We start from the raw sequence: 22752 nt of genomic DNA on the forward strand, positions 1-22752 counted from the left end.
CTTCTTAGCACCAAGCTAAACAAGTTCTCTGGAATGTCCTATCAACCAAAGCACCCAGATGGGAGAACGTCGAATTAACTGAAGCCATGACCTAACATCACCCACAGTACAGCGAAGGGTGGCTGCTGAGGAGGACACTGGAGAAAAACAGACATTCAAGCCTTTGCGGTGTCCGCGGTAACTGCAGAACAGAACCATGGGACGGCCAATGCTTGCAGTTCTTCTCATCCTCTTTGCTGTGATGCTGATGGACATTGGGGCCAACAATGTAAGATGTGTTGTTTCACACTATATTATAGAGAGATCTGATTTGATTTAACAAAAAGCACAGCCTCCTACCTGAGTAATGAATAGGTATTCACATGTGATGGGTTTCTCTTTCAGTAGTGCTTTTACTGCTTTGGCGATTTTATTGATATTAAACTGCAGGGATCTGATTAGTTGCTGAGCGTTAATTGTTGATTTGTGAACTCCTACTAATTAGCTCCGATAAGAAAAACCTAGCAGTGTCTTTACTACTCGGCTTTTAGCGTAACAGTTTCAACTTGCCATTTTTCAGCAATGTTTTGGAGTAATGCTGTAAAAACTTTATCTTTGTTTTTCTGAAGCTCTCCGAGGTCCCACATAAAAATCCACCAAATTGCTGTTTATAGGAGAGCAGCATCATTCTGTAACAGTATGTTCCCTGTGTGTTTCCTGTTGTGTATAACGTGAGTGTGATTCCGTAACCTTCATATACAAAGCTGTCATCTGTTTGTAACTGTAGTGTCTGTGCTTACCTTCAAACATATCTTATGCAGATGCAGGGGTTTTTTTGCAGTCTGTTTGTACACTTCATTGTGTATAGAATTCACTTCACTTTACTATGTTGGCCTTTGAATGGAATGTGCTGGAGAGGAACAGGACATTAAGGCTTTTAGCTCTATGGAGAAATTAGCAGATACATGTATTTCACTGTGTTTTATTGCATTACATCACATGTCATTTAGCTGACGCTTTTATCCAAAGCGACTTACAATATGTGCATTTCAACCATAAGGTAACAAACTCAAAAGAACAAGAAACAACAAAGTGCAATTTCATTAAATAAGTTGATATACAACTTGCTATAGATAAGAGCCATAATAAGTACAATTTAAGCGCTACAATTTGTTAGTGTTTTAGTTGAGTTATAGTCTGAAGAGGCGTGTCTTTAGTTTGCGGTGAAAGAACCCGATGTCATCAGAGAGCTTGTTCCACCTTTTCAGAGCAAGGACAGCTATTACTGTAACTCCACATTGTTTGTCCATTAGCTGCACTGTAGCAGACATTGTTACAGCCTTTCAATATCATTCCAGGAAGTGTAAGACTTTAACAGTGGAGTATTATGAACTCTCAGGAAAATGCTTCCACGAATCCTTCACAAATCCTCCCAAAGTAAACTCTCTTCACTGTGCTTAGTAGTTATAAAGTAACAATTAATCAACGTTTGTAAAGGTTTCAGTTGATTGCACAACATTTTGGACCCCACCAATCAGCAGCGAGGGTTGATGGTATGTTTAGTGTGGTTACAAAGCTGTTGTGAGGATCCTACTGTGGAATAAGTGACATTGGTTTCAGTGTTATAGTGAAGCAAGTTTTTTTTTCCATAAAGTGGGAATGTCCATAAACATTTGGGGACCACAGCTTTAAAAGCATATAAAATGAAATTAATTGGACATCTATATAATATGCATTGAACGCTCTTACAATTTATTTTTTAGTGTGTGTGCAATGGAAAATCCAGGTGCCACTGTGCAGGAGTGAAAGGCAGCAGGGTGAGTGCATCATCTATTGCCTGTTTACACACAAATTCATCAATGCTGGGGTTTATTGTTATTATTTGATCTGGCTATATTATCTCATCTGACTTACATTTTTTGACACTTTATTTCCTACTGACATTTCAGATGTCTTCTGTGAAAAAGGGAGAACAGTCTGTCAAAAGAATTTGCGCAAACTCACAGCTTTTTCCCAATTCCTGCTGGGAGATGGTCTTCATTCATAAAATGAATCCATTCCGTTCTTGTGCCTTTCTTTATAACTTGTTTAACCTTATAAAGGGGACTGGCTGTTTAATTTAAATCAAACTGCAGTGAGCTCCAAGCAGAAAGGGCAGAACACATGAAACCTCTTCAATCGAATGCAGCTCAGTTTTTAACTTTATTTTTGACTTAATTAAAATATATGGCAAAGAGAGCATATGTATAGAGTTTCTTGCTAAACAACTCACGCAACGCCAGACTTTTAATACTAAAAAATATATGAAATATTTGCCAAACTTATTTATTAACTATATTTTTAGTGATTTCCTGCTATATCTTACATGTTTCCAGTAGCACTATTTTCAACCATGATCGTAAACTTTTTTACTCTCTCTTTCTCTTCTGTTGTCACATTTACTCACAGGGAGAGAAAGGATTTAAAGGAGTTCAAGGTCTCCCGGGGACAGAGGGCCGTCGTGGATCAGATGGCCAACCTGGTCCTTTGGGACCGAAGGTAGAATTTTGACCTGCCTCTTGTAGTTTCTCTGTAATAAATATGTCCTCCAATTCAACCTTGACTCAAAGTGCCTGTCTCACTGTGCACGTAGACATCACGTTTAGTTGTACTTGTACTACATCTTACCAGATCAGTGAGATTGATCATGGGTTTCTATCTTTGACAGGGCAGCACTGGGCCTGATGGACCGGACGGGGCAAAAGGCGATAAGGTAACATAACTCTGACATCAAAGCGTGAGTCTTTTTGGTGTTTATTTGATCTGGTCTCAGTGTGGGAAAGTTCTGAAATTTTGTCCATAAAAATGTGCGGGAAAGACAAAGTTAAAGCATAGTGGTGTCCACTCTATAGCTCCTGTTTGCCTTCGAAGACGTTGCTTTTGTTACTGTCATTACAGGGATACGAGGGCAAAGAAGGCCTTGCTGGGTCTCATGGCTTACCGGTGAGGTATCTTACACTCTTATCAATCTGTTTTCACATCTGTTGATTTATGTTTTTTCATGTTGCTGCTTTTTTAACTTCTGCTGATTATGCTGTTAAAGGGTATCCCAGGTTTACAAGGGCCTCCTGGAACCACTGGGAGCACAGGCTGCAACGGCACTGAGGTGAGAACATGTTTCATATTGTAGCATGTCTTCCATCAGTTGTCGGATGCTCCTGTACTTTGAACTCCATATACTTTCAGGGAGAAGAGGGACCTCCTGGTGTTCCCGGCGTCCATGGCCATGATGGAAGTGCAGTACGTTAAATATGTGGATAAATGATGTTGTAATCAGAAACCGTGTTAAATGTGTTACTCCTCTTAACAACTTCATTTTTTTGCTTAGTGCTGCACTTAAAATGAACCATCAAGGAATATGTGAACTGTTTGAAACGTCCCTCCGCTTTATCTTTGCTTTTCAGGGTCCACCTGGTCTCCCCGGACCTAAGGTAATGAAACGCGGTGCCACCCACGGTCGGCTGTTTAGCACTTTTAGTTTTTGGGTAAAGTGGTAGCGCAGAATCACTCAGCAATTACTACCTTTCAAGAAGTTTATTAGCAAGATCCTGATGGACACAAGAAAGACATGATGCTGCACTAACAGGTGCCCTGTCAGCCTCCCCAAGCTCCCAGAGCTCATTTTGTTCCTCCGTGTGAGACCAATAACTTGTTTAAAGATGCTTATTTGTTTCGTTCCTTCCATCAATTCTAATCTACCACCTTTACAGTAAGTGTGTTCCATCTCATTCTTTTTATTTAGTGTTTGCTGAGTACGCATTATAGATACATCAGAAAATACGTTTTCTCATGTGTGTTATGACTATATTTTGAGGGTATGTGTCAAATTAGATTAAATTATTAATTTATTTATTTTTTTTACTTTTTGCACTACGATCTGGATCAACACAGCTTTAATTTGCCAAATGCCTTACAAATAGTCCTGTACCGTAACTACTGTTTTAGTCCTGGCAAAAAAAACACTGGCAATAAAGTGTTCACAGACACCTTTGTAATGCTCTTTGGGTATCTAGAAAGTGCCCTATAAAAAATGTTGTTATTGTTACCTTAATCCCAGTATGCATAAGGAGGCAGAACCATCTCCAAGTGAGAGTCGGTGTTGAGATATTCACAGACAACATGTCAGGCCCATTTGTAGCACTTGTGTGTGTGAGAGATATTTGCGCGAGAGGAGAGCTGCACCAGTTGTGTTACCATTTGCACTTCTAATGAGTGGTCGTCACATCTGTGTCATACCTCCTTGACACTCTTTAGAGTGGCTACCAATCGTAACCCTTGTCCTACAGGCACAAGTTGTTCAATTTGGGAAACGAGAAGTAAGCTTTTGTGGCTTGGAGGCCTTGTTGCAATTCTGCCCCCATGCATTCATGTCAAGTGTCCAGATACATAAAGATGAGTAAGGAATCTTGAAGATCTCCACTGTGAACTACAACACGCAACTATGAAGAATTATTACATTTTACATTCTAGTAGCTGTAATCATCACGTATTCTAACACTATATTCAGGAGTTTGAACAACAAAATATTTGTAAAAACGGACGTTGTTTATTTCACAGGGTGAGTCTTGGGTGTCCACAAATGTAATAATGGCGCCAAATGGGCCTCCAGGAAGGGATGGACAGCGGGTAACTATTTTAAATTATAGCAGTGTTGATGGAGTTCTGTTTATATCATATTCTCAATCACAGTTAAAGGCATTTTCCATAGAGTAAATGTATAATAAGTGTGTGTCTGGATTTGATTTAATTTCTATATTAATGTGTTTTCCAGGGATTTCCAGGTCTTGTTGGAGAGCATGGACTACCAGGCGACCCTGGACGACGGGGTTCTGTGGTGAGTAAAGTTTTTCCTGTCGGCTTGCACAAACATCTGGCACTTTGGAAAATTTTGTTTTGTGATGTTTGCATAACTGTATTATATATGAACAGGGGTTTCCTGGTCCTTCTGGGTCTCCAGGATCAAAGGTAATGCTAGAAAATATGGATGAAGACTTCAACTAAGTGTGCACGTGTTTGACAGATTATGATAGTGAGTCTAAGTATTCCTTGGGTGTCACAAAGGAAAACCCAGGTTTTTTTGTATTGTCTTTTCTTCAATAATCCTAGTAGTGTCCATACAACGTGTGAAAGTTAGAAACATTTCCTAGTTATTGTTGCCGTGATTGCTACTGTTTGGCCACAGTACCTGCTCTTTTTTAAAATGTAGTGCTGATATCATGTGATACGACTCTTTTCCCACAGTGGCGATAGGATGTATTGTATTAGAGGAGGGGCAGTCTCAACCAGTCTGTAAGATTCTGTATCAACAAGGAAGTTAAACATGGGAGCCTGACCAAAAACAAACTGAGAGAAGTTACGTTTCTGAGAAAGAATGGGAAAACAATTTATATAAATAAGTAACAACTGCTTTTCTATCCCACAGGGTCAAGAGGGCATAGGCGGTACCCCAGGGCCTCAGGGACTAAAGGTAATTCATTTTTTAGAAATACTGTGAAAGTATCAAGGATTCATTCACTCAAAGAAGAAAAAATGTCACATTTTATTTACTTATTTACCTCTTTCCATTTCAAAAACCCAAAGATGACATTTTTCCTCTGCATTTTATCTAATCTATATTTAAAAATTATTTCTGTTTTAATTATATAGGGGAGACAAGGACCACAAGGCCCACCGGGGCCACCGGGTCAGATTAAGGAATTTCTCACTAAGAGTCTGTTATCAAAGGTACAGTATAAGACTGAGGTCAAATCAGCTGCATTTATGTAATACATATTCCAGGGTGTGGTTTTGTTAAATTCGTATTGCAGTAACCTTGCACTACCCTTCAGGTCCACGTAAGACACAGCTAGAGCTCTAGGCCTAATGGTGTCACACTTCACTGGCTGGAACAGCTTGTGGCTGGGGGTTTGAGAGCAGCAGGATTTAAAACTCCATATTGTCAAGGTTCTCAATACTGGCCAGACTTATTTCTCTTTTTTGTAAACAGAAGAAATAAAAGGAAGATAAAGGACAAGATGTTATAGGTGGTCTGCTGATTTGGTGACCTAAGGTGGAAGAGGAAAATCTCTCTTGTGTGTCCAAAATGTTTCTCACAGCAATATCCATTTGCTGTGTCATTTTATCGGGATATTTTCATTGTAATTAAAATATCTTGGTCCATTCGGAACAAAATGTTGGATGAACTAGTAGGCAATGGATCTCTTTGCAACTAATAAACCATAACCTGAGGTTATTTCTCATTTAGGGTGAGAAAGGAAGCAACGGAGACATAGGAATAAAAGGATGCCATGGTGAACAAGTAAGTTTAGACTTGTCACATTTAAAAAATACATTACTTTTTTGGATCTTTGATTTTTTTAGATTCAACTTGTGTGTTATGCCTTTTTGGTGCTGTGTATTTATCTCTCGGATCCCTGTCCTCCATTCAATCTGTTTTTCAGGGAGACCCAGGTAATGGCTATTACGTCAAAGGAGCAAAGGGAGACAGAGGAGCGCAGGGTCCAGAGGTAAGATACCTCCTAATATTTATTACGGAGGTCCTCACATTTAGGCCTCTATTTTTGATTGGGGACACGTATGAAATACAGTGGTGTCCTAAAACAGACATTTGATTAGTCATTTGAATGTTGCACCAAATCATTTCCATGCAAACGGAGGGAAATGACTCACAGACTCTTGTTGCAGTAAAGGGCTACCAGTAACACTTTGGGAATAGTCTATGAAAGAGGATTTCCAGCAGAGGGCAGTAATGCAGCATTAAAGTATGTAGTATTTGACATATTGCAACCCAAGAAGAGAATAAAAAATAAAGCATAGCCTTAATAATTTTTCCTCTGTCAGTTATATGTATTGATGATGCCTGTAGGATAAACAACAGTGTATGCGGGCCCTCACATAACTGCCGGTTTTGGCCAATTGGGTGCTTGCTTCTGATTAATATCACCATGCCAATGGCTATGCAAATTACTTAAAGCTCACTATAGGGTTTGCACGTCTGATCGTCTGGTTACAAAGTCATTTTAGCGTCATTGTGTTCAGTGTGTGTTATTGGACAGGGTTGCAAAACAAAATGCAGTCTATTTTCTTTTTTTGCTACATAAGGAACCACACACAAAAATATCTATAAATGTACTCTTTATGGAGGTTGGAGAATACATTTTGGTGTCTCATGGCCTCAGGAAAGAAGCTGCTCTGAAATGTGTTGGCAGAACAGCTGATACTTTTGTACCACTAGCCAGATGGCAGCAGGGTGAGAACGCTGTTGTTGAGATGGGTTTTGACTTTTAATATCCTCAGGGCTTTTCACAGGTTACCTTGAACCTCACATGACAGCTGGATTCTCACAATGTCAAGATTCCTCTAGAATCACACCTTTTACGTGTCTCAGCTCACCAACATAACCGAGGCTATGTAGACAGGCGGCAAGGATGTTCTGAGCCATTATAATCCCCTGCTATAGAGCCCTCCTGTTCTGTACCATGCACATAACGGTGACCGTCTGTAAAGTGTAATTGCAAAAATGTATGTAACCCTTCAAAACTTTTTAATTGAACAAACAAAGTAATAGATTGCAAGTGCTGGGATGGTGTGGCTATGAAAAAGACTTGAGCTGAAGTGTCTCACACTGATAAGAAGCCAGTCTCCTGGCTGTAGAGACACAACAAGTTGGTTTGGAGGCCACCTGCAGGTATAAGAACTGCCTGGCCCGGTTGTGAGATAAACGGAGAAAGACATATTTCACTCAGAGCCTTTATTTCTTGTTTAACAATTGTCTGTGCAAAATCTTCCACAAGTTTGCAGCATGGATGCTTCCTCTGTGAATGTTCAAAATACCTTCTTTCCCAGAATGGAGATGTGTGGCAATCAGGTCAGGGTTTGTTGTGCTGATTCTGAGGGAATTAAAACTGTTCTTTTTCTCCTCTTCAGCTCCATTGATGTAGTCAGGAGCGGATAATCCTTGACTCTTTTATTATAAAATCAACAGTCAGCTCCTTGGTTATTCTCAATTTAGTAAAAGCAGTACGTAGTTCTCTGTGCGCCACTATGCAAAATGTTTGATTTCACTGTTTGTAATCCGGCCAATGACAATCATCGACTGCATAACCATTTCCTCATCATTTTTTAATCCAATAATATTTTCAGTCTATGGTGTTTTTAACACTAACTCCTAGGCGATGCCAACCAAAAGAACACTTTCTATAATAAAGTGAACTATTTCTTAAGTAGTAGAATTTGCCAATTTCTCACTGGTGTCATTATAGGGAAAACAAGGGAAGGATGGCAGTCCTGGACAATCAACACAGGTATTGTTCTCCAATGATATGAATGTGTAATGTATGCAGAGTCATTATAATTAGATGTGTGGGGCTTTTGAATACAATGTAGTTTTCTTTAGGGATGGCCTGGCCCCAGAGGGAATCCAGGATATCCAGGGACACCCGGAGGGACGGTCTGTGTTTTCTTTAGTGCCAGAAACAAGCTTTTAATTGGTTGGTATGCTGCGTATCCTCATCCTTTGATTGTATACTCCAATATTTAGGGTGAAAAGGGAGAAAGGGGTCGCCCAGGTCCTCCTGGTGCACTTGGAGATGTGAGGTGTTTTTTACCATACTTCCAAGTAGTCCTGAAGTAAATCCCACTATTCATGATGATTCATTATGATTTAACTATATGCCACCTGTGGTTTTATTTCCAGATATTTGCACCACTCAAGGGGCTTCGCGGGGATCCTGGTTTTCCAGGCTTACCTGGGCTCCCTGGACGTCAAGGTAGATTCACTTTATGCTGTGTAAAAATAAGCCTATAAAGATAACCAGCTGCCTGTATGTAAATATCTGAAGGAATCTTGATAACTCCAAAAACACATGTTTGCTTGCAGCAGACTCACACATAAATAAATACGATTCTCCTCTCAGGTGTTGAAGGATTCCCTGGACTTGATGGACCTCCAGGTGTGTAGCTAAGAGGCTATGCTCGTTTCATCTCTGTCTCCCTTTTCCTCTGTACTGTAATGAGAAGGTGCAGTACAACCAGCGATGACCTTTGGTTTCCCTGAATATTCCGTCTCCCTTTACAATATACAGGCCAATCTGGGATTCCAGGCCCTAGTGGTCCCAATGGGTTTCCAGGCCCCAAAGGGGACCCTGGGGAGCCTGGGGATATTCATCCAGGACTCCCAGGTCAAGATGGGGATCATGGGGATCAAGGTCCTCCTGGGGATCAGGGCCCACCTGGGCCTCCTGAAGACAGAAGTATGTGTAAATGCCTTCCTTCTAAAACGTAATCTAAACTATTATTGATGATACTAAAACTAATACTACTTCTGGTATCCCCCCTGCTTTCAGTATTACCAGTAGTTTCTTCAAATATCTTGATTAACTCCTGCTTTTCACAATTAGTGGACTGATGAGTGTTGTTGATTTTACTTATAGCTAACAGGATTTCCAAAGGTAATCCGGGAATGAAGGGAACAAGAGGTACGCCTGGACCCACGGGATATGATGGACTGCATGGAATGAAAGGTGGGAAACTAAACATCATTCCGAAATGAATTTCTACTATTTGATTTTGTTTCATGTCTTTCATCCAGCCCTTTAGGCAAGACAGTTAATGAACAAAAACTTTATGCAAAGATAATATTATGAACTAACCACTCGGTATTCTTTGTTCAGGAAGTAAGGGGGAGCCCTGTTATGAATGTGGATTAGGATTCCCTGGACCGCCAGGTCCTCAAGGCCCACAGGGCACCCCTGGTAATTATATTTATTTCAAGATTCTATTAAATACGTTCTTCTACATTCAAATGCGAATCTTTACCAGAAATACTGTGAAATGTTAAAAACTAAAGCTGATTATCTATATATTTCTTTGCTCAGGACATAATCAAGGGCCAGGTGCTAAAGGTGATCCAGGCTACCCAGGATCTATTGGCTTACCTGGAAAACCAGTAAGAAAGGATGTCCTAAAAAATAACCGTGAGGCAAAGTATCATTGGAGTAAAATTTTAAAAAGTAAAAGATCTTATGTACACTGTAAGAGAACTACATTGCTTTAAGAGATTTGCATTTGCAGTAATGGTTCTGTCCCAGGCTGTTTAGTCTATAAACAGTTGATCACTGTAACTGGGATCATCTTAAGAAGTCTTCACTGTTATCCTTGTGGTTTTGGTTTGAACACTTGTAAACAGCAGTTCTTCTCTGAAGGGTCCGTTTGGTCCAATGGGATATCCAGGCCCTCCAGGAGAAAAGGGAAACTCGTATACCTTCCAAATTGGGGAAAAGGGAGAGGAAGGAGAACCGGGACTGCCTGGCCGACCTGGTGCGGATGCCCTCCCTGGGTTTCCTGGACTACCTGGTCGCAGGGGGGACCAAGGCCCTCCAGGGGATTCGGTTAGAATATTTTGGACAGACTTGAGCTCGATGTCCCATATATTTTGTGATGTTTTCTTTTCAAATTTCTTAAATCCTCAGACGTGGACACACACTTATCCACACATAGATTATCTATTTATATTGTTTATTGAAATAAGTTCTACATTTTCTCTATAGTACCCCTTCCCTGGTGAAGATGGAGACCGGGGTTTCCCAGGGCCACCAGGACCTTCAGGCAGACAAGGACCAGTTGGCTACCCTGGGCCAGTGGGATATGGCCTTGCTGGACCTCTGGGAAGTACCGGAGATGTTGGGGTACCTGGCCTACCAGGGCATCCTGGGATTCCAGGTAAAGGAACACATTGACCGATATACCATCTGACAGATATTTATTCATTACCACACAATAGAATCCTTTATTCTCTAGATTCATTTTCTAAATTCATTGGTAGGCCAGAAAGGCGAACCAAGCTACATCCAGACTAAAGGATATCCCGGACCACCTGGATTTAAAGGTCTGCCTGGTTTACTTGGAAGCCGAGGTAAACTAAAAAATTTGTTATTAGATTAAAATAGAAATGCCAGGAAGATGGGTGGATGGTCTTCCCGTTACCATACAATGGATGATGAAAGTGTGTCTCGTTCGTATCATCAAACATCCAGGTAATCCCGGAGCACCAGGTATCCCAGGAATACCAGGTTTTCAAGGTCAAAAAGGGGTATCATTTCCTGGAAAGCCAGGAATCCCAGGACAGAAAGGTAATCCATGTGCTTAATCCCCCAAAAAAACGCAGATAAGAAATTCAAGTTTTTTGTAACACACCATGTGTTATCAATGATATAATGTAGTTTATTTGATACCTTCTTAAGAGAATGGTAAACAGGATATATGATATATGTATCTTTCAGGGGACAAGGGGCAGCGAGGTCTCCCAGGCCCTACAGTGGTGGGCTTGCCTGGTCGGCCAGGTTCTAAAGGAATTCCTGGTCCTGCAGGCGTGAAGGTCAGAGACAAAAAACAAATCCGCCATTTTTGTATAATCTACTATAAAGTAGTATTCATCCGCATATAGTTCAGTATTGGCTGTTTATCTGAAAGCAACGTAATATAAACATAAGGTCAACGGTCAAACTAAAGGTATGCTCTTTTAACAACAGATTCCAGTGTTTGCACTGTAATACAAATGCAGATGAAAAAACGGTATGGTGATGTAATTTCATAATAAAGAATAAGAATGAAATCATCCCTAAAGACCCACCTTTTGAAAGGTGAAAACCGTCCTGGAGGCCTTTCAAGACGTTGAATGATGCAACAGTATAATAAAAGTTCCCCACTGTTAAGGACTTTGCAACAAGAACAGACAGCCGTCTCAGAGCCACAGGGAGGTCCCTCTGACTTCTACTTGGGAGAAGTCATGATAGACAAATAAAACAGCACTAGAACAACACTTCACTGCGACCAATTCAAACTGTGTCAATAAATAACTGTATTTGTGATCAAGGGGGATAGCGGGCCTGGATACCCGGGCCCCAGAGGATCCCCTGGGCCTGCAGGAGAAGACGGAGCTCAGGGGCCCGTAGGAGATCCTGGGAACCCTGGCCTACCTGGGAGCCCAGGAGTACATGGAAATCCAGGTTTATCAGGAGAAAAGGGTAAAGTACTTAAAAATCCAATGTAAAACTACACAATGCAGACAAATTTAAATATTTGCAGAGTTCACATTACTTTTTTATAAACACATATTTAACTGCTTTGCTCTATGTTACATACAGGAAGTAAAGGTTCTGTAGGCCCCCCAGGACTACCCGGTAATAAAGCTTCATGTAATCAGGATTTACCTGGGCCAAGGGGACCAGAAGGACCAGATGGGTATCCAGGACATCCAGGTCAGGGCATTTTGAAATCACAGGATGTTCTTATCTGACAGCTCCAGGGGACATTGAATTCAGAAGGATAAAGATAAAAAAGCACAAAACCTTTCTAAGTCCATCCCATAATTCAATATCACGAACAGATTTTCTTTCTTCATAAAAAGAATACAGACTTTTTCACCATCCATTTTAACACCACATTTTCCTCTGCTCTCCACCTTGTTTTGCTCGTCCATCCGTCTCCTCTCTTCCAGGTCCCAATGGCCTCCCTGGGGAGAAGGGGAACTCAGGTTTGCCAGGGTTTGGTCGCCCTGGTGTCCCCGGTGATCCTGGTGTTCTTGGGCAGTCAGTTCCAGGTTCACCTGGGCTCCCTGGACAAAAAGGGATAAAAGGAAAAAACGGCCTGCCCGGTCCATCAGGTAGGGCCTTGTTTCTCTGTCAAGCTGAAACAATCTTTTGAAGGTATTAGGTGAAGGCTGTTTTATTCATGTGGTCACTGTCTTAACCGTATTGTATTTCAGCTAACATCCAAATATATACATCATATCGAAGAATATTGTATACATTCGTAAAGTTACAGCTGGTTTTTCACTTGCGTGTCCTCAGGACTGAGAGGAGAACCTGGACCAGATGGGTTACCAGGATATGGACCAGATGGGTTGCCTGGAATTGCAGGACCACCAGGCCAAATAGGTAAAGCCACCTTCACACATAAATAGGTTAATTCAAGCTAATATTTACTATACATCTTAACATTTGATAGAGAAAGGTTAAGAGAAAAGTTAAATAGTCCGGGGTCAGAACTAACACAATAGCTGGTGTTGCGGTCGGTTTGTTCTGGACCCAAACGTAGACACGGAGATGGCAGAGTAGGTGGGAAACATCCTTTTCATTATTTTGTTGGTATGTGGATCCAGTAGAGAATGCAGGTGGAGTGTTGAGGAGGTGGAGGAAGCACTGGCTGGGCGGTGATATGGCACAGAGATAACACTGAGCTGGGGAAAAACACAGATTAAGTGGTATTGAAGTTCAGGAATCAGGAATCAGGATATAATAAAATATATTGCTACAGGTTAGTATAGTTACTGTTTAAAAGAGTTTTGCACTCAAAAGGGGCCGAGAGTGTAGCTACCACTAAGCTGAATAACCAAGCTGCCAATGAGGCGGTCGGAAGCCGCGGTACTTCAGCTGGCAGTGACAAGGGTCTAATGAAGGACGAGTGAGGAGCCCAGATCAGATTGCCATCAGATTGCAGCCGAGCGCAAACCGCTCACACACACACACGCAGACAGAATAAACAGGGGAGCTGAGCTGACGTCACAGTGGAGCCGTGACAGTTGGTGACTCATTGTAATTATATATGGGATGTAGAGTTATGATGGAGTCAATGCCCCCCATGACTGTTTACAGGTGCCCCAGGACCAGATGGAGCACTGGGTTCCGTGGGTCCACCAGGTGTGAATGGTGACCCAGGTATGACAGGGCCTCCAGGAACCCCGTCTCTGGATAAGGATGAGTTCGGGCAACCCGGGGAACCTGGTGATCCAGGTAAGATTTACTTTTTCTTTAAAAAAAACATTCCACATTATAACTCCAATGCGGTTACATATCTTTAGTCAAACTCAGAACATTTAACCTCGGGACATTTTAACCTCTTGCAAGAGTGCAAGTGAAGTCCTAAATACAATGGTAACAGTTATACAGTTCAGAATAGCAGGTGTTTCAAAAATGTTCCCTCTATCCAGGTTCCCCTGGTCTATCTGGTGCCAATGGAAATACTGGCTCGATTGGACCAAAAGGGCAGAGAGGGTTAGCTGGAGCACCAGGCAGTCCTGGACAAAGAGGTTTGAACTTTGATTTACATTAGTAACTATACAATTGTCAGTATTTTGTTCCTACAAATCATCACCTTTTATATATACTTGTGAATATGTTCTGTGTGCCATTCCCGAACAGGTCGCCCAGGTGATCCAGGTGTTGATCACCAGGTTGTCTCAGAAGGAAGTCGAGGACCTGCTGGAGCTCCAGGAGACTCAGGAGTCAGAGGGCCTCCAGGCAAGACCTAAGCTGGAGTTTCTGGCACACAAACTGATCGCTTTGTCTCACCTGACCAAAAGAGTATAATAAGAGTATTAAATAGCAATTTAGTTCTCACAGAGGTAAATCAAAATGAAAGGGTCACATAACAGCTGAATAATATATATTTACAATGATTTAGGAGTACAGTAAAGCAGCTGTAGCTATCAAAGTCTCTTTTAATGTATCTTACTTAATGTACAAATTTTTTGTTCAACCTTTACAGGCCCAAAGGGAATAAAAGGAGATCAAGGACAATCTGGAGAGTCAGGTCCACGAGGTGCACCAGGTCCAACTGGTAACAAAGGCATTAATGGCGAGCCAAATTATAATGGATGCGGACTGCCTGGACCAGTAGGACAAAAGGTATAAATGACTGGTGTAGAACATTTTTGTAGTGTACAATAATGTAGAATACAAAATAAATGATGATTTATTTGATTTGTTTGATTTGTTTTGTTCTTTCTGTCCTCAGGGGGAACCAGGAATGTGCAATTCTTGTGCGTTGAAGGGTCAGAAAGGAGATCTAGGTTCTTTTGGACCACCAGGTTTACCAGGACACCATGGAGCCAAAGGAAACCCAGGGCCTGATGGACAAAATGGTTAGTACTGGTCATGAAAATAAGGCGGTTTATATTTTTGGAACGTTTCGCTAATAATCGGTTAACCTCTTACACCTCTCATCCTCACCTTGCTATTTCAGGTCCAGCAGGCTATGAAGGGCCTAAAGGTTCAGATGGACCTCCAGGAAACAAAGGACAGCCAGGACCAAATGGACCTGCAGGTAAAATTTCTTAAGATACTTTATTTGAAATATTATACGAAAGAAGAATGCCTTACATTTTACAAAGTCAGCTTTATAGTACCCTCCACAGTATAATCTCCACTCTTTTTATTTTTAAAAGACAAGGCAATTGTATAATGTTTTACTGTTCTATCTACTGAACTAGTTTTACCTCAGTCTTTCTCTTTTTCTTTTCTGTTTGCCTCAGGTGACCCGGGCCAGCCAGGAGTCGGTGGTTATCCAGGTTCTAAAGGCAATCAGGGCTGGGATGGCATTCCTGGTCCACCAGGGCAGAAAGGAGAGACTAGTAAGAAAAACATCTTTGAAGACTGTATATTATACACCTACAGTTATCATAGATTCTATTTTTTTTGGTCCAAGCCTCCAAAAAAATATTTCATGGCTATTGTCAAAACTCACTTTCTCTCCCCTGCAGATATTATAGGAGGGACACCTGGGAGGCGTGGTGACACGGGTCAACAAGGTGAGTCTCAGGTAAATGACATAATTCTTTTCAAGACTTGTTTTACACTGCATGTGCTGGAGGTTGAATAATGAGATTGGATCAACTTTATTCATAACCGTAACATAATATAGTGTTTTAGTATGTAGTTATACAATGATCTGCATGAAAATGTTGTTAATGTGTTCACATTTACCATCTCAATAAATTAGGCACAAAACATATCTCATGATCTTCTCTATAAAAACCTCATAATGTTCTATAATTAAATACCAAGTACCTCACCATTTGCATCATTGTGGTTTAGAAAAAATAAACAAGAATAGAATTATGATGTAATGTGATCAATGATCCTAAATCGTTCTGAAAAGTTGTCAACATACATGTAGATGCTGTTGCTAACATTAGTTCACATCTGTGTATTTCTATACTGTAGGTGTCCCTGGGAACCCTGGTCCCCCTGGCTTGTCTGTTACAGGAAGTTATGGACCAATAGGAGACCAAGGATTTCCAGGTCAAAAAGGGGCCCGTGGTCCTAAAGGACCACGAGGAAGGGAATGGGCTTGTGCTCCTGGGTCAAAAGGAGACCATGGTCATACTGGCAATCCTGGTGTCCCAGGTGAGGATGTGCTATTGGAGTACTTGAGGGTCTTTCATATCTTTTTCTGAAAGGGACACAAATTCAGACTACATTATCAGCACTCATGAAGTTATGCACTATAGAATACATCTTGGTACAATGGAAATACTTACCCTTATATTCTGCCTAAATTCATGCCAATAGTACAAACATAACACTTTTTAAAATTAAAAATATATACAAAATATATCATCACATGTTATGTCCTTTACTTTCTTTGCTTGGTTCTCAGTTGTTGTTTCTGTACTCGTGATAATTAAAGTACTCCATCCTCTCTTTTGTATACGCAGGCTATCGGGGCTTACCTGGCCTTCCAGGTCCTACACGGCCGGGGCTAAAGGGAGACAGAGGGGACCCAGGTCTTATAGGAGCCCAAGGCCATAGTGGACCCCAAGGCGATCCAGGCCCTCAAGGACCACTGGTAAGTGAGCATAACATTTATCTTTGAGAAATGCTTGTAAAAAGTCTTTTAAAGGAGAATTAAAAATGAAGACGCTGTTAGAAAAATATGGTTTAGATTTAAAATGGTGCCCTTTCTTTTTCACATTTGAAGCAAAATCTTTCAAATCTTTCATCCTTTCATTTGCCTCCGCAGGGTACAAGAGGCAGACCTGGAGGTCCGGGACCAATAGGTGATTTTGGTTCTTCTGGAGGCCATGGACTCCCTGGTAATCGATCATTTTAGTTACAGCCTATATACTTTGGTATTCTTTTTTAATTCTTTCCGAGACAACACAGAAGAGAAACAAACGTCAAAAGATTAACTACAAATGGGACAAAGAACAACATTAACCAATTATTCTGTGACATCAAATATTATTCAATTTATGCAATAAGGTGTGAAGATAATTTCCTTAAACTCTATTAATTATTTGTGTGTTTTAGGTGTCAAGGGTGACCCTGGATACATTCCTGGCCCCCCCGGTCAACCTGGGGTAAAAGGTTTTCCTGGACGACCTGGTGAGGCAAAAGTTTCTCTCAATACTGTTAAATAAATATGAGCAACACTAAATTATATTCCAGACTTAGTACACTTCTATAGCTTAACAGACATCTGTTAGCACTCACAGCAGAGATGCAGTACTACCCATCAACGTGAGATTACTTGTCTAACACTGGATTTTATTAACATCTATAATACTAGTATTTACTCATCCTGGATCAGCCATAGCACAGGTTTCATGCATTTTGGGAAATTCCTTTCTAAATGCTCCTGCCATGTAACCACAGGCTTAAAAGGCGTCAAGGGGATAAATGAACCAGGACCTCCCGGCGCACCTGGTCCCTTTGGTAACCGTGGATCCCCAGGGATTACGGGACCATCAGGATCACCAGGCCAACCAGGTTCAAAATGAAATTTGATCTCAATTAATGCATTGCTTTTCATTTTCTGTGATTAAAACCATGCCATGGTATATTGAAACTCAATGTCGTATTATTTATCATCTCTGATTGCTAGAAACTATTTCTTGTTAAAGCCACGTGTTGCCACTTTGACGCCCCTTCCATTAGCTAGTTTATTTGTCTATTGAAATAAACAATTTGGCAATTGCAGAACCCTTGTACAAATTACTCTACACGTGTATATGACTGAAGCTCACTTTCAACACTTTGAAAAACTTTCAATTGATGGCGATTGATGGTCCATGTGACACTAAATCTTTCTGTCCCAGGTCAGCCGGGTGTCAGGGGCAAGCAGGGTTCAAGCCCAGATGGTCATCCTGGATTTACTGGACTCAAAGGAGACAAAGGAAGAGCAGGACCGCCAGGTGTGTGCATGTGTGTATGTGTTGAAAGGTATGTTCGCGTGCGCAGACCAGAAAATGTAACGTGTGATGATAATAACAATAGGAATTTGCTGTAATGTCTGTTTACAGTACATGTGACCACAGCATTGTGCATGTGAGGGACTTAGACCTGAGTTGTGTCACACCCTCTGGTGACCATCCATGTTGACGATTCACTTCTCCGTTCAACAGCGAGCATCAGCAGTGACTAAGACTGAAGTCTACCTCCCTAGTCCCTAAAAAAAAGATTCCCCAACATGTGGTCACTTGAAACCATTGTACAGTTTTTTGTTATGTTTATTAATAAGTGTTTCTTTTGCAGGTCCCGAAGGCAGACTTGGAGACCCAGGCCATAAGGGTAATCAAGGGTTGCCAGGCAGTGGCGGTGCAGGTTATGTGGACAGTTTCCTGATTGCCACACACAGTCAGAGCACCAACGTCCCCGACTGTCCTCGTGGCACCAGCCTCATCTTCTCTGGTTACTCCTTCCTCTTCATCAACGGAAACGAGAGAGCTCACGGTCAGGACCTTGGTAAGAGCGCGGGAACCTTCCTCCGTGAACAGAAAAAGTGGGCAGAATCTGCATCTTCCTTTGTGTCTTTGCTGTTTCTATGACACTGTCTCCCAGGCACCATGGGAAGCTGTCTCCCCCGTTTCTCCACCATGCCCTTCCTGTTCTGTGACACGGAGAGTAACTGCCGCTATGCTTCTCGTAACGACTATTCCTACTGGTTGTCCACTGACACTCCTATGCCAACCAACATGGCTTCCATTACAGGAGATACACTGGCCTCCTACATCAGCAGGTGGTCATATATCAGTATTGTATGTTTGTATCCTTATGGTTGAAATGCACTTATTGTAAGTTGCTTTGGATAAAGGCGTCATCTAATTGACCTGTAATGTAATAATGTTAATGTTAAATGTAACAAATATTGTTCATCTTCGGATCTTTGATTGTTCTTGGAACAGATTTGATGTGGATTTCTGTATGCATGTGTGGTTTAGGTGCTCGGTGTGTGAAACCACCTCCAATGTCATAGCCGTCCACAGCCAGACAACTCTGACACCTGAATGCCCCCGATACTGGGAGTCACTATGGACAGGATACTCCTTTGTCATGGTAATGAAGGCACTGTTTTCTTCAGCCTGGATCTTCTCACATGCTATCTTTCATTTAACACTTGACCGTACTACATTCTAGCAAACGGGTGCTGGAGCAGAGGGCTCCTCCCAGCCCCTGGTGTCCCCAGGGTCATGTCTGGAAAGTTTCCGCCAAGTGCCCTTCATCGAGTGTCATGGCAGGGGAACGTGTAACTACTACCCTGACTCCTATAGCTACTGGCTGGCCTCCCTAGACCCCAAAAGGATGTTCAGGTAAACTCTTGACCTCTCTGTTAACAGTCATGAGTGCATACCGTGGAGAGGACTGTGTTGTTGCAGTTTGAATCTTATTACTCCCAGGGTAGAGTGTTTAATGAAGACACAGCTGATAAACAGAGGAATATTCTCAGAAACAATGTGTTGATTTTTCGATTATAGGATTAGAATTGTATTCCTAACATAGGGCTTGTGGGTGTTTTGTTCCCTCCTATAGTACTCCTGTTCCTCAAACAGTGAAGGGACCTTCTCTACAAAGTGTCATCAGTCGTTGTCGGGTCTGCAAGAAACAATGACAACCAACAGATGAAAGATGCAGGGAACATTTTTAACTTTCTGTTTTTTCTTTTTCAATCTCATATGAGAAATGTGAGCTAGAATAGTGTCATCTGTTTGTGGTGTGTATATCTGTTGGTGTATATCTGTTGGTTACACTGGTGCAAGGCAGAGTCTTAGCTGTGAATAAAATACATTATAAGCAAATTGTCAATCACTTTAATTGCTGGTGTTATAAAAGCTCTGATAGTAGTGTATATTATAATTTATTTACATATTTTGTAAGTATTATTTCTTATAAAGCCTGTAGTGTGCCACCTGTGTGTACTTATTCCTGTGACACACGTGAGCCTCATTACGTGAGAAGTGATGCAGGTACAACTAGCTGTTGTTAGTTAGTATGACCAAATTTAGTGAAATGTGTTTCTTCAGGTTTATGTTTGCAAATTCTTGTCTTGATTTGTGAGTGACACATTGAAAACAGGCCATCTGTGATGTGTACAAGCCTTAATTCCCACCATGCCTGCCTCCATGGATGAAACACCACTCTCCTACGTGGTCCGGGACACCGAGAAAAGAATTATCTACAGTGAGTGCTGATATGAAGAATGAGGTCACAACAGATGACGCACATGTTCATGATACCTGCAGAGGCTGAATGTTATGGCTTTAGAACTCTTAGGTTTTTGTGTTTCACGCGCAAATACTGAGTCATTTTTGCCCTCGCTGTAAGAGCATTTCTTTCCGTTTGAGCATGTGAAATGGTGCGTGGATAGGATTAAAGCGTATGACTCATACGGCTGCAACTTTCTCGAGTCCATTTCTAAATGAACTGTCGAAAGCTCTCTCTGTGGCTCCGTGACAGAAAATGCACATTAAGATCTCGAGAGATTTATTGTGGAATGGGTTTCACATCCCATCTTTCTCATTTTGGTTTGTCAATTGCAGGGAAAGACATTAAAATAAAATACAAATGAAAAGAAATAATGACTATTTCAATGGTATGTTAATCTGCCGGTTGATTGCCAATGTGACCAGCGGTATGAAAGAAGCTGTTATCAAAATCAATGAAGATACATTATGATCTAGAATAGCCTCATACTCTTAAACATCTTATTTCTATGCACTATTCACTCAGACAAGTATCAGCAGAGCTATACGTCCCAAAGGAGCAGTCGTTCAAGCTCACTCATCCATATATGTCACTGCAATCAATAAATGCAAACTCTGCATACAGCTAAATGCATAAAGGCAAAACAATTTCCTAACAACACTGTTGTCAAAATGCAAGTTCTTTTTGGCACGCAATTGCAACGTATTGATTGTTTGGAGTCAGAAATAACAAGCAGCCGTGTAAGAGCTTATGTAAGAGAGGCAGCTAACACAAGTCACAGCTGAAGAGGAGCTGAACCCTCTTAAGGGAATTAAAAAAACCTGTGATGAAGTATCACACTCACTATGAATTTGTTTATGACATTTTTGGAGCAGAATCACAACTCATTAAAAGTAGAGTCCTGGCAAAAAAGGATAACAAGCAGCAACTCCTTGAAGGACACCTTAAATGAAATAAGTCTTGCGTGGAAGGATGGAGACAGCATGGACAGAAACACTGTTGCTGTAAAGTGCTCTCCGTAGGCTCCTCAGCAGGATTACAGTGCTCTTACTAATTGTTTGGGCAGCCATGTTTGGCGTCTATACTTTAATTGGGTTAGAGAGACGATTTGTTGAAAGATTGATGCGCTTCAAGGTTGTCTCCTGAGAAGGACACGTGTCAATTTTTCCTCCACGAACTACAAAACACCTGTTTATATTTTTTACAGCGACATTACACTCCCAGGGGTTACTAGGTGTCTCATCACATCCAGTCATTTTCAGATGTCATATAGGTTTGGTCAACCTGCTTTTGCGTGTATGTATGTTTGTTGTCACATTTAGCTATAAACTGAATTTAGAGGTCCCCTGAACCTGCTTTTACATTAATTTTTGCAAAAAACTGACTTGATAAGGATTTAAAAAGGTGACTTTAAAGACTAGGGTTGTAAAATCTTCAGACCGTGAAATGCAGTGGCTTATTTACTGTGTGTGCCATTACAACACCATAGCATGTGACAAATGTTACCTGATTTTGTTCCGGTAGAACTGCTAAGTGTGACAGAGCAGAAACCTCATTAAAGGGTGACAAGGATATAAGGAAGGATGAATTGACCTTTATGGCCTCTGCATGTCCAAGTCGACTTTTACGACACAGCATGCTTAATGAAACCATGTTTTCCATCATGCCAGCGTCCTTGTGTCATTAATGTTTTATTTTATACATGAGGGCACATTTCACTTCGCCTACAGGGGTTTGATTTTAAGATGGAAGGCGCAGGGAATGTTTCACATTTGCAAGTTTCTGCAATGACAGCATTTATTTAGACCTCTTGTCTCACTTCTAATGACGGCTGTAAATTACATAGTACACGCTTCAGTGCGTTGATGGGGGAAATAAACAAAACTGAGATGATCCTTACGCAAACGACCTGATCTTCTCCTCCTCTTTTGTCGGGCCTAGGTAGCACACAAAACAGAACCTCAGCAGCAGTGAGATCAGCAGCACCTGGAGTGGTGTCTTGCCAAGAAGAATCATCTCAACTAGAAGCACACAAGCAATACATCCCAAAGAAGGATGGCACACGTCCTGTGCGTCTTTGCGCTCTTGTGTTTTGCATTTTGTGTGGGGCAGGATAGAGAGACTCAGCTGGGATTTAAAGACATCCGACTTCAGCAAGACCCCCTGCCATGGCTCGACAAATTACAAGACGAACAAGTAAGGCGTTTTTAATTTTCTTAACAACCTTCTCCATAATGTCCCTAATGCTTAGTACCACACAACACCGTACCTCCTCTCAACGTAGGAAAACCAAGCCACAAGTCCCAGCTATGATCACACTGCAGGACGGCCTGTCTACTATTATATATACCTTAAACTTTTGTCTGTCATTCTATTTATCGCAAACTTTTGTAAGGGTAATTTTATCCCCAGTGAGTTGTGGATGCTGCCAGAGCTACCTGGTCGATTACTGCCGTTCCATTATCCTCAGAGT

General features: G+C 41.3%; 1 protein-coding gene across 1 annotated transcript; it reads left to right on the top strand.

The window, feature by feature from the left end:
- Positions 1–72: 72 nt before the first annotated feature.
- On the top strand, positions 73–20612 carry LOC119203492 (collagen alpha-5(IV) chain-like). Its single transcript, XM_062557860.1, has 47 exons — positions 73–268; positions 1743–1796; positions 2428–2517; positions 2687–2731; positions 2917–2961; positions 3062–3124; positions 3205–3258; positions 3423–3449; positions 4576–4644; positions 4790–4852; positions 4948–4983; positions 5441–5485; positions 5665–5742; positions 6263–6316; positions 6459–6621; positions 9102–9269; positions 9450–9539; positions 9690–9770; positions 9894–9964; positions 10221–10406; positions 10566–10737; positions 10841–10930; positions 11052–11147; positions 11298–11392; positions 11891–12041; positions 12162–12275; positions 12515–12679; positions 12867–12953; positions 13671–13808; positions 14006–14104; positions 14217–14315; positions 14563–14702; positions 14812–14938; positions 15040–15120; positions 15329–15427; positions 15557–15615; positions 15992–16202; positions 16514–16644; positions 16819–16891; positions 17109–17183; positions 17454–17567; positions 17897–17992; positions 18333–18542; positions 18639–18816; positions 19019–19133; positions 19215–19387; positions 19608–20612. Exons 1-47 carry the CDS (start codon positions 197–199, stop codon positions 19684–19686), a joined length of 4821 nt encoding a protein of 1606 aa, XP_062413844.1. The 5' UTR covers positions 73–196; the 3' UTR covers positions 19687–20612.
- The last annotated feature ends 2140 nt before the right edge of the window (positions 20613–22752 follow it).

This window comes from Pungitius pungitius, chromosome 15, assembly GCF_949316345.1.
Source record: "Pungitius pungitius chromosome 15, fPunPun2.1, whole genome shotgun sequence".
In the NCBI taxonomy this organism is placed as follows: domain Eukaryota; kingdom Metazoa; phylum Chordata; class Actinopteri; order Perciformes; family Gasterosteidae; genus Pungitius; species Pungitius pungitius.

Coding starts and splice junctions, on each gene's coding strand:
- LOC119203492 (XM_062557860.1), top strand. CDS start 197: ATGGGACGGCCAATGCTTGCAGTTCTTCTCATCCTCTTTGCTGTGATG. Junction 14,703..14,811: donor CTGGACCAGTAGGACAAAAG/GTATAAATGACT, acceptor TTCTGTCCTCAG/GGGGAACCAGGAATGTGCAA. Junction 14,939..15,039: donor AGGGCCTGATGGACAAAATG/GTTAGTACTGGT, acceptor TTGCTATTTCAG/GTCCAGCAGGCTATGAAGGG.